This window comes from Myotis yumanensis, unplaced genomic scaffold, assembly GCF_028538775.1.
Source record: "Myotis yumanensis isolate MYYU_CA2020_CCGP unplaced genomic scaffold, mMyoYum1.0.hap1 SCAF_20, whole genome shotgun sequence".
In the NCBI taxonomy this organism is placed as follows: Eukaryota; Metazoa; Chordata; class Mammalia; order Chiroptera; family Vespertilionidae; genus Myotis; species Myotis yumanensis.
The window spans coordinates 6,496,844-6,513,485 of record NW_027223771.1 but is presented as its reverse complement, the minus strand read 5'-3'; the positions used below and the strand labels follow the sequence as shown (position 1 = coordinate 6,513,485).

Below are 16,642 nucleotides of genomic sequence, written 5' to 3'. Positions count from 1 at the left end.
GCTTGTGGGCTCGATCCCCATTGGGGGGCGTGCAGGAGGCAGCCGATAGATGTCTCTCATCACTGATGTTTCCTATCTCTCCCTCTCCCTTTTTCTGAAGTCAGTAAGAAAATACTTTAATTTTTTTTTTTTTTTTTTACAAAAGGAAGATTCTAGAAAGAAAAGGCCTTCCAAATTTTTGTGGGGAGTCGAAGGAAACCCCATTAGAATGTTTCCCTTTTAGCCCCGGCCGCCGGGAGACTCAGAGCGGCCGAGTTTCAGCGCAGAAGCTGTGCTTTTCCCTCTTGGCACCGTGCCGCCTCCTCCCATGCCTGGGCTGTCACGCCCCGAGCCACCTGGGGGCCTGGTTTACTGCCATCAGAGGACCCAGCCTCTGTCCACAGTCTGAGCAGCACCCCCTGGGCCCACCCCCAAGCTCCTCGCCGCAGCCGGGCCCCTGTGGGTGCCGGGAGCGTGTGTCAGGTGGCTGGCCCTGGGCCCCTCCTGTGGACACACACGAGGCCAGGCTGGGGAGAACGACTTTGTTCAGGCAACTGCCCGGCTCCAACTCTGAAGCTGGGGGTGGGGTGGGAAGCTCGGGGACCCTCAGAGGGAAGGGGCAGCTAGGGAGGTCTCAGCTGCTCTGTTCCCAGGAGCCAGTTCCAGTCACTCCCCTCCCCCCAGTCAGCGCTCCCCTCCTGGGACCCTCTCCCCAGGCCCCTCCAGATACGGTTTCCCAGGGAGAAGGCAAGGTCCACAAAGGCGCCAGGAGGGAGGCACAGCCCTCAGTTCTGTGGGGACTGTCCAGCAGAGCAGAGCACCATTAGCATATGAAAGGAGGCTTGGGGACTGGCCAGGCTGTGACTAGGATACCAGACCGGGCTGGAGACTTGTAGGGGTGGGGGTGGGGGTGGGGGTGGGAAGGGCCCAGCCCACATTTCCTGAACTGGGTGCAGAGCAGCTCCTGCCCAGCCCAGCCCCCTCTCCCACTGCGCCTCCTCACAGGACACCCCGGGGGGGGGGGGTGGGGGGGAGACAGTGCCCACGGGGCTGGCCTCACCATCCTTAAGTGACCCTGACCCGCAAGCTCCCAAGAACAGGAACTGTGGGGAGGGAGGCCTCTGGGAGGGACTTCTCCCTGACCAGGCGACATCCAGGCTACTAGGGGGTGAGGGGCCAGGTCCCCCTGACATTTCCCTGTCTTATTTCTGAGGCCCTGCAGCTCAGCCGACCTCGATTCTGCTTCCGAGGAAAAGACAAGACCTGCGCACTGCGTTTCCCCCGTCCCCTGCAAGCTCTTTTCTGGCCTCTTGGCTTCCTTTCATTTCTGACTCAGATTCCCGTCCTGGGCATTCGTTACCAACTTCCTGTCCGGGCACAGCCGTTGCTGCAACCCAATCTGAGGCGGTTTGTACACCTCGGACGCTCCCTCGGGCACGGGACCCGCGGACAGAAAAACGCCACGTCTGTGTCAGCAGCTCGGCAGCCAGCTCTGCGCTGTGGCCCCGGCTCCGGGCCCAGCAGGGTCCCTGGCGAATGGCGGTCAGGATTCTTGCAGCCCTGAGCGCGCTGTGCGTCTGTTCGGGAAGGAAGGATGGGACCTCCGGATGCTTCTTGCCTCCCGGACAGAGCCCGTCCCCGGCTCAAACCCAAGGACCACGGGAGGCCTGTCCCCCTCAGGAGGGTAGGGGGAGAGGGAAAGAGAAACATCAGTGATGAGAATCATTGATCAGCTGCCTCCTGCACGCCCCCTACTGGGGATGGAGCCTGCAACCCAGGCTTGTGGGAATTGAGCTGTGACCTCCTGGTCATAGGTCGACGACGCTCAAGCACTGAGCCACGCGGGCTGGGCATAGAGGACTCTTAAGACATGGGTGCCCTTGCACGTTCACTGGGAAAGGGAAGGTGCTTGGCACTCTGGCAGGAGTGTCTTCTTCCCATTGTTGCGAGAGGAGCTTGTAAGTGGCAAAGCCGAGATCCCAGGCGGCTTTGCACGGCACCACAAGGCACAGTGCCCAGGGTCCAGGGGGCTCGGGGGCCTTTTGCAGGAACGGCAGCCCGGCTCCCACCGGCGGCTCAGCACAGCCCCTCCGCTGTGGTGGGTGGCAGCGGCTTCTCCGTGGAGCCCGCCTTCTGTGATCAAGTCCAGCCAATCCCTGTGGGGCTCGAGGCAAGTAAGATTTTTCTTCCTGAATCAGGTTTTGACAGTTGCCCTGTTTGGAGAGTGGGATGGGGTACAGAAAACTTGCAAAGAAAGGGTTAGCATCTTTTTACATAGGAGTCTATGGCAAAGGGCATTTTCCACTGCACTGATTTAACTGGACAGAGTTCTGGCACTTGGCACCCCGGGGTTCGGGGTCCCGGCTATAGCAAGAGTGGGAGTCCCCAAGAAGCCACCAGTGCTCCAGGCTCTCCTGGTTCCTGTCCCCAAATTCGGAAATAGGTTCCGCTGGGAGGAAGGCTCTCCTTGGAGTTGGGGAGGGGGTCCCCCTTTACCAGGAACCCAGAGTTATCTCCAGCAAGCCCAGACCCGGACGGACAGCCACACACCAGCCGCAGTCGAGATGTAAAGAACATTTATTTTTTTGGAAGGGTTGAGGGGGACTTTACAGAAATCTGAAGCCAATAACTAGACAGGAAGATAAATAAAATACAAAGCCAGTATGTTGTGGCAAAATTCCAGAAAACACACTGAAAAAAAATCTTTACAGTTTAAAACTGTTTACTTTATACATAATTACAAATGCATATACAGCACGTGGGTTTCACCCCTTACTTAGTGGGATTCAGCACAGAAATGTTCACACAGGGGAAACACGCATGAGCAGACGCAGGTGTGCGCCGTCACCTCCTGCCTGTCCCGGCGGCCCCCGCGCCCCCACGGGGTGCGTGACACACAGGAAGCCACAGGCTGAGCCGTGACCACAGGGCGGGGCCCTGTCGGTGCTCTCGCTGCCCTTCCTGTCGGGCGGCTGCAAAAGGCAGAGGTGACAAGGGGGGTGCACGGGGGCCGATCCTCCGTTGGCCGCAGGAGGCCCGGCACAGGCCGGCTCCGGCTGGGTGTCGGCAGCGGCTCAGCAGGGTCTGCGGCAGGAGAGCCTGGCCCACTTGCGTTTGCCCATCTTTGAACCGCACGAGATGGAGAGGTCATTCGAGGCCTGTCTTCTTTGCATAAATTCAGTTAGAGGAGGACATGGGAAGCAGCAGCCTGTGTGTGTTTTTCCTATTATGGCCGCATTACAATACTTGACATCCTAACACCTGGCCGGCAGGTGGTCCCTCCCAAGGCTCTGGTTAAGGAGGAATGTCACGCTGCGTTGGAAGAAAGGAAGCAGCAAGGCCAAGCATGCTGTGCCCCTCCCCCGTCTCTTCAGGCCAACGAGCGCCAGGGCCCAGCTGGGACCCGGCCAGTCAGGACCACAGCCGTGTTGTCCAACTGTCCCGCTGCAGGGGCAAGGCACACCCACCCTGCCAACCACCGTCCCTGCAGGCTCCCCATTCCAAGCGCACCCCAGCGTGTGGAGGGGGTCCATGCCCTGTGGCAGTGTCCCCTCCAAACCACCCTCTTTGTGGCCCTGGAGCCCCCTCCCAGGACTCGGCTGTCCACTGGCACAACTGCCACCATCGACACGAGAGTAAATGCGGCTCCAAGGTCCACACTCAACCCCTCGGGAGAAAGACCCGCTGGGGAGAAAGAACTCAGAGACGGAGGATGAAGGAGGAGCGACTTCTGTGAGGAGCAACTTCTGGACCACGGTCTGGCCTCTAAGGTTATGTACGGTCCCAGCTTTTAAGGCAGAGCCCATTCTGTTAAACCCTATGCGCTCTATTCCCGCCCCAAAAAGGCCCCACAAAGCCCCAGGGCCTCACACTATGCTCACTGCTGCTAATGCCGGGCTTGGGAAGGTAACAGATAAGGGAGCAAGTGAGCGAAGGGACAGGTTCCAGTGGTATTGCCCTGAGACTTAAGAGGAAAAAAGGTAAGATTCGTACCTTTTCCAAAAAAATCTTGACACAGATTTCTTGCCCACATACAGCTTAGGGGGTAGGATGGAACGTTGGCAAAGGTTGAACTGTGGCCATTTGCGTGTTTTTAACCTTCTGCGTTTTCCACGAAGGAAACAGTTGACATAGTTGTCACAAAAGCGAAGCCAGCTGGCGACAGCATGGAAAGTGCACAGGTCACCCAGGTAGGATGACAATTACCGAGATGATAGCATGGAGAGAAGGTACCCCTCCTTCCAGGAAACTCATTAGATTCTAGAGACCTGGGGACTCTGGAAGGTGTCTCCCTCGTCCCCCCAAAACTTAAACACAATGTTGGGTACCTGATCTCGAGGCTGATAGAGAAGCTGGGGGCCCCGAGGACTTGAACCTGAGTCACCCGAGAAGTCAACCCCTTCTCCCAGGAAAGAAACCCAGGCGGGGCTTAGACTCAGCGACTGAGCCGTCCTCAAGGTCATAAGCACAAACACAGCAGCAAAAATCCCCAAGTTCAACCTCAGAGGGAGGGGGCGGGACGGGGGAGTGAGTCTCAAACCGAAGCCAAGCTGTGCAGCCACACACACTCCCTGTCCACCGGCCTCTGAGCGCAGCCTGATAGCCAATCACATCATCCCGGGCACAGGCGGCCGGGCGCACACGGACCCAGTGCTTCCTTCCAGCAGAGCGACACGAAGCCCCGGGGGGAACCCCAGCAGGCGACAAGGACAGACAGCTGAGCTCCGGGAGGGCCAGGCGGGCACGGCTGTGACGCGGAGCTGGGGGGACGGGCTGCTTGCTGTTTAGGGTCTTCGGTGGTGGGCGGAGGGGTGGGTGGGTACATGGTTACAAGAGAAAAGGAGAAATCGGTTGGTTTTATTCCTCAAGTCTATTGCTGGAGGGTAAGAAACTCAATGACAGAACCAGGCAAGGGTCCCTCCTCGGCGGCAAGAAGACACCCCTTCCTTGGTCAAAGGATGCGCTGGGGCTGGGGTGGGGCAGGGAAGGGACCCTTCCCCACCCTGATGTCTTGCGGGCCTTCAAGGCACTTGCAGACACTGAGGAGTGAGCAGCCAGCGCCGTTCCCCCTCCACAGTGATCAGAGTTGAATAACCGTTGGGACAGTATGTTCGCCCTTCACACACACAGACACGGACACACACACACAATAAATAAAACAAAACTAGCTAACAATTTTAAACCAGACCTCTTTCAAATAAACTGAAAGATAAATATCTCCATCTGCAAGGCCAGCTTGCAATTCATCAAGCACCAAGTTACAGATTTTTTGTTTTTTAAAAAGGATGGTCACGGCTCCCGAGGGGCAGAAGGCAGGAGTGGGAGCCGCGTTAGAGCACGGTCCCCGGGGTCCCTCCCGGCAGCCACAGCAGGGCAGGTGCGGCCTCGCAGGGGAGCCACGCCCATGAACCCCAGCACCGCCCAGCTGGTGACAAGCTGAAAGCAAATACAGACCCAACGCAGAAGGCAAAAAGGAGAGAAGACAGAGGACAGGAAACAGGCCGCCTCTGAGGCATCTTCAAGGGGCAGAGTGCAATAACCAACAGGCCTTTAGGTTTTTAGAAAACTTTTTAAGAAGTTAAGTTTTGCCAAGCCTCCAGACAGAGTGAGAGCCCTGCCGAGCCACGGCCGTCTCTCCTGTGCTGGTGGAGACAGACCACTGTTTCACACCTTCACTGAGCTACTTCCCAGCTGGAGGTCCTAGCCTGGGGCGGGGACAAGCTCCTGCAGGAGAAGCGGGTCCCTATTGGTGGAGCTGAGGGGCCGCTGTCTCCCACGTGAGCGCCAGGCAGGACCAGCTTCCCCGGGAGCCATCGTGGCCCTCAGGAACATTGCCAGGAGGCTGTGGCCACTTCTGAGTGGTCAGTGACAACCAAAAAGTGTCACCCTGCAGGGGTCGTGGTGAGGAGACCCCTCTGCTTCATCACGCCCAGAACATGTGGGCAAACACCTTGGAAAGCCAGGGTGGAATTTCTTCCGAATTGATCAATGAAATCGGACCCTTGTTTTGGTGGCTGGAACACCAGAATCGAGGAGGTGCCGATCGGATGCTTTTGAAACACACCAGGTCTTTTCTCACTGGTTTCCACACGTGTCCGTCATCCCTTCTACAGTGAAATGAGATACATGCAAACAGGAGTGCGGAGTGGGGGGTGGGAAACCGCCTTGGGGCCCAGCGGCGAGAGCCAAGCCTGCACGCGCCTGCGCAGTGCTCACAGACAGACTGCGTGATCCTGCCCGCCCCACGCGCATACGCAGACGGTCACTGGGTATGCACGCACAGCAAGTCCACTCTACCTGCTGTTGCAGTTTCAGAGGCGGTCCCCCAAATAAAAGGCAGCCAGCATTTCACACCTCATCTGGAACATTCTTTCAGCTTTTAGGAATTCCTGACATGGCCCAAACCACCGCCTGGACTTCTGGGGACACTACTTTCAGTGTAACACCCTCACCCGGGCCGGCCCCCACCCCGTCGCCAGGGCGGGAAGTCCGGGCCTCCTCACCCACCAACGCATGGGACCCTGTCCCTCAGGTCCCGGCCCCGCAGTGCGGAGGAGCGATGCTTGAAGAGTGTGGTGTCCACGCAGGAGAGCGGGCACGCAGGGACAGCAGGCGGCGGGCTGGTGCCACGGCCAGCGGGGGAGGGGGGTCAGCAGAAGATCTCCTCACTCTCTGCGGGCACTTCTGATGCAGGGCCGTCTGGAAAAGGGGACACAGAAGGAAAAAGAAATTCAGAAAAAATCGAACTCCCCCTTTTCCTCCCCAAACACAAGGCTCCTAAGCTGCAGGCAGATGAGGGGCTGGGGGGCTCACTCCTGCTCGCCGCCCTCACTCCTGCCAGGAGCCGACGTGATACTGAAGTGCACACTGAGTAGAGATACTATTATCAGTCCCTGGATGAGGCCAGGGAAGGCGGGAGGCTAGAGTGCTCCCGGTAGGTGGGCTCATTCCTGAGCTAGATGGACACCTGAGGTACGCCTGCCCTCTGCACGCATGTGCCGCCTCCTGCAGGCATGTGCCGCCCTCTGCAGGCATTGCCGCCTCCTGCAGGCATGTGCCGCCCTCTGCACGCATGTGCCGCCTCCTGCAGGCATGTGCCGCCCTCTGCAGGCATGTGCCGCCCTCTGCAGGTATGTGCCGCCCTCTGCAGGCATTGCCGCCTCCTGCAGGCATGTGCCGCCCTCTGCACGCATGTGCCGCCCTCTGCACGCATGTGCCGCCCTCTGCAGGCATGTGCTGCCCTCTGCACGCATGTGCCGCCTCCTGCAGGCATGTGCTGCCCCCTGCAGGCATGTGCCGCCCCCTGCAGGCATGTGCCGCCCTCTGCACACATGTGCCGCCTCCTGCAGGCACTTGCCGCACCGAGCGCCCCAGGAGGCTCCCTGAACTGGTGTCTCCGCTCGTTGCGGGCGGCGCAAGGGGGTTTGGTGAGAAGTAGAACAGTTTGGCTTTTACACACCCCACGGTCCCTCTCACTAACCTGTCCCGCTACTAACATCTCCCCCTCCTCGGGCTCCAAGATAACCCGGCCACGGGGAGACAGTGTGCGACTCACCCCCAGACGGAGAGCGGCCTTTGTTCTTCTTCTTTTTCTCCTTCTTGTCCTTTGGCTTTGCCAATCCAAACAGGCGGGTGGAGGAGGAGGTGGGCGCCGGGGTCTGGCTGGGGCCCTCCGGCGCTCTGCTGGGCTGGCTGGCAGAACTCAGTATGTGAAAAGGCCCCTTGTCTTTGTGTGTCCGAGCAATGCTGTTCCGTTTTGGGGACACGGAGAGTTCTGAGTCCAAGGACCCTGACTTGGCTATCGAAGGCGCGGGCGGCAGGGGGGACTCCTCGGGGTTGGGGAGGAAGGAGGGGATCCTCAGCAGCTTGGTGTGTGGATGGGAGACCTGCACACGTGTGAGAGAAGGGGTGTGCTCAGAGGCTGCGGCACCCGGGGCCACTCGGGAGGCTGGCCAGGCTGCGACCCCTGCCCCGGACTCCACAGCCCTCAACATGAAAAGGCTCAGGACTCCTTTACGGCAGGATCTAAGCAAGTGCTGAAAATGTCACCTTTGACACCATTACTATTTTTACTACATGCACTTAACGCCTGCATCATAAAGAATTAATAGGACCTTGGGCGAGGTCCCTCCCACTCCCTGAAGAAAGAGGGGAGCTGCAACCCTGAAGGCTGATGTACACAGGGATGTGGGGGTTACTTGGGGCTAAGAGATTCTAGAAGCCTGTTCAAGGTATAAGTAGAGCAGCTGGAGAGTGGTGTTTACACCAGGAGTCTATTCTGGTCAAAGGCCAAACCGACATAAAGCGAGATGAGGGCCGTCAGCCCCACCCGCGCTCTCTGTGCCCATGGAGCCCGAGGACTGGAAGGAACCCTCCTGCATCACAAACATACACACATACACACAGGATGACGACTCTGCAGGGAGCAGAACCGCCCCTTCTAGAAGCTTTCAGCTGAATTCTCTTTCATGGTCCAAGGTCAATCGATCCATCAAATGGCAACAGGACTGTATCTACCAGGCGATCTGTGCCCGCCCAGGCTTCCGCCTGCCCCAGCGTCTGTGCTCCAGGATCGCATGGGGCCCTGCAGGAGCTCAGTGCTGCGGAGGGAAAGCCTGCTTCCCCGAGTAGCAGCTACAGCCCAAGAGGGCCTCTACCAGCACCTCAGCACCAACACCCTCTCCGCACAGAGCAGCTGCTTCCCACCCAGGGGTGGGCTCTCCCTGTGACTGACACCCCTGAACCCACCTCCCCGTCCTTTCAGGGCCATTGACTGCCACCTGGTGCTCACAGGCAGGGCAGGTCCCTGAGCCTTGGCACGTTTCCCCACAAGGGCTACCGGTTCCTTTGGGGGGGGCCGTTCTGATCTCTTTCTTGTTGTTAATCCTCACCTGAGGACATGTTTCCCATTGATTTTCAGAGAGTGGAAGGAAGGAGGTAGAGGAGAGAGAGAAGGAGAGGGAGAGAGGGAGAGAGAGAAAGAACAACATTGATGTGCGAGAGATGGAATCCGCAACCCAGGTAGGTGCCTCTGACCGGGAATTGAACCTGAGACCCTTCAATCCACAGGCTGGTGCTCTGACCACTGATCCACACCGGCCAGGGCCATTCTGATTTCTTACACGGGACAGAGCAGAGGGGCTGCTCCAGAGTCCCAGCTGGCTGGCCACCACCATCTCAGGCTCGCTGAGGAAGTGACCGTTACCTTCCTGATCAAGTCCCCAGCATTGCCATTCCCCACATCAACCTCTCGGGGATGGAAACAGGAGAGAAGACTCCCTTCTCCCTCCCCCTTCCTCTGAAAAGAGAGTCTACAGAATCGGCCTTTCTCTCTCGCGTCCCTTCTCCTGGTGCTGAGCACAGAGGTTCCACTGACCGCAACCCCTTCTGCTGCGGCCCCCATACCTGACAGACGGCCCCATACCTGACAGACGGCCCCATACCTGACAGACGGCCCCCATACCTGACAGACGGCCCCCATACCTGACAGACGGCCCCCATACCTGACAGACGGCCCCATACCTGACAGACGGCCCCCATACCTGACAGACGGCCCCATACCTGACAGACGTCGCGCTCCAGCTGCCTCTGGCTGAGCCGCTCCGTGTCCCGCTTCAGCTGCTCCTGCTCCCGCTCGAGCTGCTTCTGGGCCGTGCGCAGCCGCTCCAGGTCGTACTGGTAGGCGCCCCTCTTCTGCAGCAGCGCCTCCCGGTCCCGCTCCAGGTCCTGCTGGCCCCGCTGCACCTCCTCCTCGCGCTGGGCCAGCCGGGCCTCCCGCTCCTGCAGCGCCCGCTCCCGGGCCTCCCACTCGCGCTCCCGCCGCCGCCGCTCCTCCAGGTGCTGCGCCTGCTGCCTCTGCAGGTCGGCCAGGTCCTGGCGCTGCCGCTCCAGGCTGCGCTGCTTCTCCTGCTCCACCAGGGAGCTGGGCCGGGACGAGCTGCGGGCGAGCGCCCTCTCGCTCAGCAGCAGCTTCTGGTCCTCGATGTAGCTGTCCTGCTGCAGCACCACCCCCTGCGGGGCACCAGGAGGGACCGGTGAGCCTCTGGCTGGGACCGCGCTTCCTGCCCCTCCTGTCCTGGGCCCAGGGGCACCAGGCACTAGACTGAGGGCCCCGTTTACCCATAAGTAACCTCCGAACTACAACACCCAGGCCACCAACACCCCCTCCGCACTGTTCTTCTGGAGAGAAACGCGGGAAGGGGCGGGAGAGGAGGCTCATACCTGCAAGGTGCTAAGGAGCTGGTGGAGGTGGACGATGCTCTGGACGACCTGCTGCACAGGGGACACAACGGAGACCTCCCGTCAGGACGGAGCCCAGGCCCCGCCCCCGCCGGCCATCTGACCGACAAGCTCCCTGCGCGCACAGGCACTTGCCTTCCAACCAAAGGCTTTCAAACTGAAAGCACCGAAGAGAATAAGCGGGTACAAGCAGTCAAGAAAAACATGACACAAAGAACGGTGGTAGGCGGGACCTCAGAACACAGTAAAATGTATTATAAAGCGCCGGGTATTTAAAACGAGTGCCACCCAAACGACACACCTACCAGTCTCACAGGACAGAAAGCACAAAGCCAATTGTAAGAATTTAGCAGATGGTACAAGGAGCATTTATGGGGAAGAAATCACAATGAATTATTCTGAGAAAATTAGCTAGATCTTTGGAAAAAATTAAGTTTGAACCCTGGCTCACACAAAAAACATTCTAATAGATTAAAACAGGGGTCCTCAAACTTTTTAAACAGGGGGCCAGTTCACTGTCCCTCAGACATCCCACACATGCGCACTGCGGGCCCCGGACGAGTCGGCTGCTAAGCAGCACAGGCAGCGGCGGCAAAAACACCCGGCGGGCCGGATAAATGTTTTTGGCGGGCCGCATGTGGCCCTCGGGCCGTAGTTTGAGGACGCCTGGATTAAAATGTCAAGTGTGAAAGAGCCATAACAGAGCTCTAAGAAAGCAGGCAACACTTCGGCACAAAGCCGCGTGACGCCGGTGGCCAGCATGACAGCCCGCTGCGTAGTGTGCAGAGCACAGCCCGGAGCCAGCCTGTTCACACAGGAAAACAAGCGGGAGTGTTCCTAATGGAGCAGTTACCAGCAAGTCACCCTCTCCAACAGCTCGCCACGTCCTTACCTCGTTGTTTCTTTTCAGCATAAACGCCAGGTTGGTATTTCCACCCTAGGAAACAAAAACCACAGTTTCAAAGCATGAAGCTCCCGGGGCAGGAAGCACACCCAGTGTGCATCTGGGTCACACTGCGCGCCCCTCTGTTCTGTTCTACCTCCGCCTCTCATGCGGGGAAATGAAGGTTCCCCGCTGAGCTGCTACTCGAGCCTTGTCAAGAGTTCATGTTGGTTTGGGCCTTTTACACAAACCTCTTGACAAAACTGGTCCTGCAGGGCCAGGCCGAGCTCTGAATGTAAACACGAAGCTCTAAGCCGAGAGGCCACGCGGCCCGTGAGATGGGGACTCCTAATAGTACCGTGTGCTTAAACATGCGCTTTCCTCTTCAGATCAAGTGGGAAACAAAAACAGTAAGTCAGGAATCCAAAACGAGATCAAAGTGGACGAATTCCAAAGCCTATGAAATCAGAGCGCAGTGCCCAGGAGGTCAAGGTGCATTTTGGGAAAACATGCCTTTTTCAGACCGCTGTCCGATTCCGTGCGCCGCAGATCCTGGCCATCGTCTCCCTCCTCCTTGTCTCCTCCTAAACACACAAACAGGCGTGTCCTTTCAGCTGTGCAACAGATTAGCCAGGAAAGAATACAACACACACGGCTTAGGGATGCGGTATTTCTGAGCCCCACTAAGGACAAAGACTGGGAGGCCACCTGGAGGCAGCCAAGCGATTCCTAATCGTTCTACTGATGCCGAAGAACCAGAAGCAAATGGAAGGACGAGTGTTGTTCTGCCTCTGGCTGCAGCTTAGCTGAGACCCGGAACCCCTTTGTTATGCGACATGAACCTGACCCTGAGACAGCTCCCTGAGTGTATGGCAGCAGGTCCTTAGGAGACTCGCGCTGAACCATTACGGATGACTGAGACAGACGACCATTTCTAGTTCTGTGTTAGTCCAAGATGGCCTCTGAAAGCACCAGCTCACTCACTCACCTTTGGAAGCGTTCATCTGATGGCTGTCGAATCCCCCGAAGGTCTCTGCTCTCCGGGGCAAGGAGACGGGGCCAACTGTGCCTTCCTGGCCCACAGGGCTGCTCACCGCCGGCCCGAGGGGGCCTCCCAGGCTTCCACTCACCAAACCCTGAAGGATCTCCACTGAGAAAAGGAAACATGCAAACCCTACGTTAAAAAGCTCAGATTTTTCCAAAATAAATTGTGTGGAAAAGGATGGTGGGAGGGGCTGGAAATTAAATTTTACACATAAAAAACAGGAGCAAGACTAAACAGTGGGGTCTACACAGAGGACTTGCCATAGAACCATAAAGAAATGGAAGTGGTCACTGTGAGTCCCAGCACCTGCTCTTTCTGGAGGGCGGGAGCCAGCTTTGATGGGGACGGGACACATGGGAGGGCTCCTAGGGTGTCTGGCCACAGTTTACTTCTTGGCCTGGGGAGTGGCTACAAGATGCTCACCTGGCCCTGGCCGTGTGGCTCAGTGGGTTGGAGCACTGTCCCATACGCCAAGGGGTTGTGGGTTCGATTCCCAGTCAGGGCACACAGCCAGGTTGCAGGTTCAATTCCAGGTTGGGAAGCATACGGGAGGCAACTGATCGATGTTGCCCTCCCTCCCTCTCTCTTTCTCTCTCTCCCTCCCTCCTTTCCCCTGTCTCTAAAATCAAATTTTTTAAAAAAGGTGTTCACCTGGTAACTCACTAAAGTGAAATGTTTGTTTGGGGTTGTTTTCTGTATTTGCGCTGTTTAACAATAAAAAGTAACAGTGTATACACCACACTGGGGAAAGAAGGGGCAGCACTGAACGGAGATTACCCTCATTTATTGCACTTTTCATTAAAGGTCCTCCCTTGAGCGCCTCCTCTGTGTTGGAGCGGAAGAGGATTCGAGGGCTGAGGGTTGGGGAGTATTCCTCCGACAAGGGGGTGCTGCACTCCATCATGTCCCGGAAGATCACCTCCTTCTCTTCCAGTAGGAGCAGGATCTGCTGGTCCTTTTGCTGAAGTTGTTCTGAGGTGGATGGAGAAAAGGACTGGTGGTTTGATCCCTTGGTATGATGCGGTGACTAAGACACTAGCGCCACCTTGTGGCATCTTATGGGACAGCAGAGAACAGAGCTTTCCCCCTTTAATTTTCTTCCTGGAGACTGTGTCAGGTTTTCCTTCTGTAATTTCTATCTAGTAACCTCCCCTCGTCCTTCTAGGCAAACACTGGGATTTCTGACATCACAAGCCAGCGCTCTTTTCTGGCTTTTGCCCATCACTACATCGACTCGCTCCAGGGTCATAAGGAGGTCTTCTATGTCATCCTTTCCAGCACGGAGATCCCGCCCTCCTGTGAGGCCCTCACTGGTTCTCTTCCTAAAATCCTCCCTCAGGTACAGACCTGTCACCTGCAGTGGAATATCTGGGGTCACCTTGGCTCCATCCTGGGCTGCTGTCTAGCCTTACACACCTCCCTCCTGGGGTCTTCTTCACTCCCATGCCTTCAATTACTGCTGGTGCTAATACCCCAGCACCGCCAAAGGGGGATGAGCACTCAGCTCCGCTGTCAGGAGACAGGGAGCAAAATCCTGGCCCTGCCGTGAACGGTACGTGGGCCCTGGTTGGCACAGCCTTTGGCGCCTCAGCTTTCTCATCTGCATAATGGGCACGAGATTCCAAGTCTCACAGGGATATTGACAAGACCACACAAAACAGTAGGGACTTCGTAGTGGTCAAGCATAATCAACAGGCACCTTTCTCCCCAAACCATCTCAGAACTAACTGGTGAACGTACGGCACAGCAGCCAGAATAACATAAAACCAGACTGACTGGAAAGTTCTCTTCCTCAAGTTCCTTTCCCTCTTGTTTTAATCTTAGATGTGACCTTGATTTTTGCAAAATCCTCTGTGGCAAAGGGTCCCCGAAGACGGATACTGAGACAAGAGAATCAAGATCCCTAGGATGGAGGGTGGGACACAGTCTTACATCTGCTTTGTACCAGGACTGTGACAGCTCAGACTTGGTTTCTCTTTTGTGAAAAGCTCTTGATCCCCCCGTTTTGGAGTGTCTGCAGGGCAGCTCTGGAACCCAGACCCTGGGAGGACACCACAGACAGGGTCTCAGGCCACTTCCCACAGCTTTACCTTTTAATTCCCGGGCTTTGGTGTCCAACATTTTCTTTTCTTCCTCATTCTCACTAGGAATTCCTTCATCTTCATCTCTGTTCCTAACACAACCAAAATAAAACGGAAGGAAAGATCCCTGAGACATGGATTACCCTGGGACTGCCGGGCGATTAGGAAAGCGCGAGGCGGGGGGCCCGGTGGGCGTGCCGGCTTACAGGGTGTTGATTGTGTCCTGGATGATCTGGATCCAGCTGTTGCGCTCCTCTTTGGAGCTGGCGTGGACTTCCACCATCTCCGGGTCCTTCATGCCCATGCTGATGAGGAATAACCCCTTCTCCTCGTGCGCCACCTCCCTCACAATCAGCTTCTTCAAGGAGATCACTGTGGATTTCTGGTCCTAGAAGAAGGGGGGGAGGGGCAGATGTAAGAAATGTGACAATAGTCTAACAATAAGGGACAACTTCAATCTCAGGTGAGACCGGATGCCTTTTTATTTGTTGGTTGTTGTTTTTTAATTCATTTTTATTGATTTCAGAGAGGAAAGGGTGGGGGGAGAGAGAGAAACATCCATCATGAGAGAGAATCAATGATCAGCTGCCTCCTGCACACTCCCCACTGGGGATGGAGCCAACAACCCGGGCATGTGCCCTGACCTGGAACGAACCATGACCTCCTGGTTCGTAGGTTGATGCTCAACCACTGAGCCACACCAGCCAGGCAAGATGCCTTTTTAAAGCACATGGTTAGCCCTGACCAGTTTGGCTCAGTGACTAGAGCGTCGGCCTGTGGACTGAAGAGTCCCAGGTTCGATTCCGGTCAAGGGCATGTACCTTGGTTGCGGGCACATCCCCAGTAGGGGGTGTGCAGGAGGCAGCTGATCGATGTTTCTCTCTCATTGATGTTTCTAACTCTCTATCCCTCTCCCTTCCTCTCTGTAAAAAAAACAAAAAAATATATTTAAAAAATAAATAAATAAAGCACATTGTTAAACAATGGTATATGTAGGATAAAGAGAAATATCTCATTATTTCACTTACATTTTATCAAACAGAAAAAAGTTCCACAAAGGAAATGACAATTTATGGCTATGAAGGTTTGAGTCATGTTTTCTACATGATGAATCCTCACAGAATCTGGCTAGCAATATTATAAATTAGCATGATTTATGGGGCACAATGGGTGAGAAATACTCTAGTGATCAAATGTCCAAGGCTCTCAAAAAGGATTGTAAAGAAACAGAAAAAAAAAAAATTTGGGGGGGGGGGGGGGGATAGGGGAATCTGGGAGAGGGACAGAAAATTGTTATATAAGAAATTATCCAGACAAATTTGTCCTGAGCTGACTGATTTTGAGAGCAGGGAGACCAACAACACAATGTTTCATTTATGCTCAATTTACCCTTAACTGTCCTGAACACTGTTATTAATTACAAACAGAAGAGACGAACAATTGGGCTTACCAATGACGCAAAGACGTACTTCTGGTCTTTTTCTTGAAGGAAAACTAAAATGTCAGTCAGCAGAACTGCTTGGACCTCTGCAGGGTGTGGGGAGAGAAGAGAACAATGGCTGTTGAACAGGGTAGCTCTGCACAGCATTTTCATGAGTAATTCGCAGCACACCCAGAGCCAGGCAGGGCCAGGCTGCACGGCCTCCCATTGCGCCATGACCCGGATCTGGTCACTAGACTTTCAGGGGCATTTCAAAATGGGGTTTTTATCACCAGTGCCCCGTCTCGGAAAAGTTTAAGTATTTAGTTCTGAAAAGATCCATCTCATGAGGAAAGATCTGAAGAATAAAATACTCGAGGAATATAATTGGAGAGTAGGACTTGGACAGATGTTAGACAGCAACATATTCCACAAAATACTCCCGGTCGCAGGACTTCCCACCTTCCGATTAGAGCGATGGGAAAGGCGTGGGATAGCAGGCAGGAACGCTGCCAGAAGGTGACGTGGAAAACTCTCTAAGTGTAAGAACAGAAGGCTACACACCGCCCTCTGATTCCACAGGCAGGTGTGAGCACGTGGCGTTGTGTCAAGTCTACCTCAGCCTCTCCATGCCACGAAACAGCCTTCTCTGCTTCTCAACGCACATGAACATCTCTAGTTGGATCTAGGAATCAGAAGGCCACAGCCTGGCCGGCGTGGCTCAGTGGCTGAGCATCAACCAATGAACCAGGAGGTCGAGGTTCGATTCCCGGTCAGGGCACATGCCCAGGTTGCAGGCTCCATCCCCAGTAGGGGGCGTGCAGGAGGCAGCCGATCAATTGTTCTCTCATCATTCATGTTTCTATCTTTCTCTCCCTCTTCCTTCCTCTCTGGAATATAGATATATTTAAAAGGCCACAAACTCTCGATGTAATCCTGTAGGAGCACAGATGACACCTTGCATCGCTGCCTGAAGGATAAAGTTGGACATCTCT

The 16,642-nt window shown here is 55.8% G+C and overlaps 1 protein-coding gene across 11 annotated transcripts in view; it reads right to left on the bottom strand.

Annotated features, from left to right (window-relative positions):
* Nucleotides 1–2,538: 2,538 nt before the first annotated feature.
* The window catches only part of AKAP13 (A-kinase anchoring protein 13), a 160,205-nt gene continuing 146,101 nt past the window's right edge, over nucleotides 2,539–16,642 (bottom strand). For all 11 annotated transcript variants that reach the window (XM_070400388.1, XM_070400389.1, XM_070400391.1 and 8 more), the window contains 11 exons: nucleotides 15,678–15,754; nucleotides 14,434–14,615; nucleotides 14,237–14,319; nucleotides 12,924–13,118; nucleotides 12,090–12,251; nucleotides 11,615–11,685; nucleotides 11,111–11,155; nucleotides 10,201–10,251; nucleotides 9,541–9,990; nucleotides 7,535–7,865; nucleotides 2,539–6,678 (listed from right to left, as the gene is read on the bottom strand). In XM_070400388.1, the coding sequence (XP_070256489.1) occupies nucleotides 6,629–6,678; nucleotides 7,535–7,865; nucleotides 9,541–9,990; nucleotides 10,201–10,251; nucleotides 11,111–11,155; nucleotides 11,615–11,685; nucleotides 12,090–12,251; nucleotides 12,924–13,118; nucleotides 14,237–14,319; nucleotides 14,434–14,615; nucleotides 15,678–15,754 (1,697 nt within the window). In that variant the 3' untranslated portion in view covers nucleotides 2,539–6,628. The remainder of the gene's footprint in view (nucleotides 6,679–7,534; nucleotides 7,866–9,540; nucleotides 9,991–10,200; nucleotides 10,252–11,110; nucleotides 11,156–11,614; nucleotides 11,686–12,089; nucleotides 12,252–12,923; nucleotides 13,119–14,236; nucleotides 14,320–14,433; nucleotides 14,616–15,677; nucleotides 15,755–16,642) is intronic.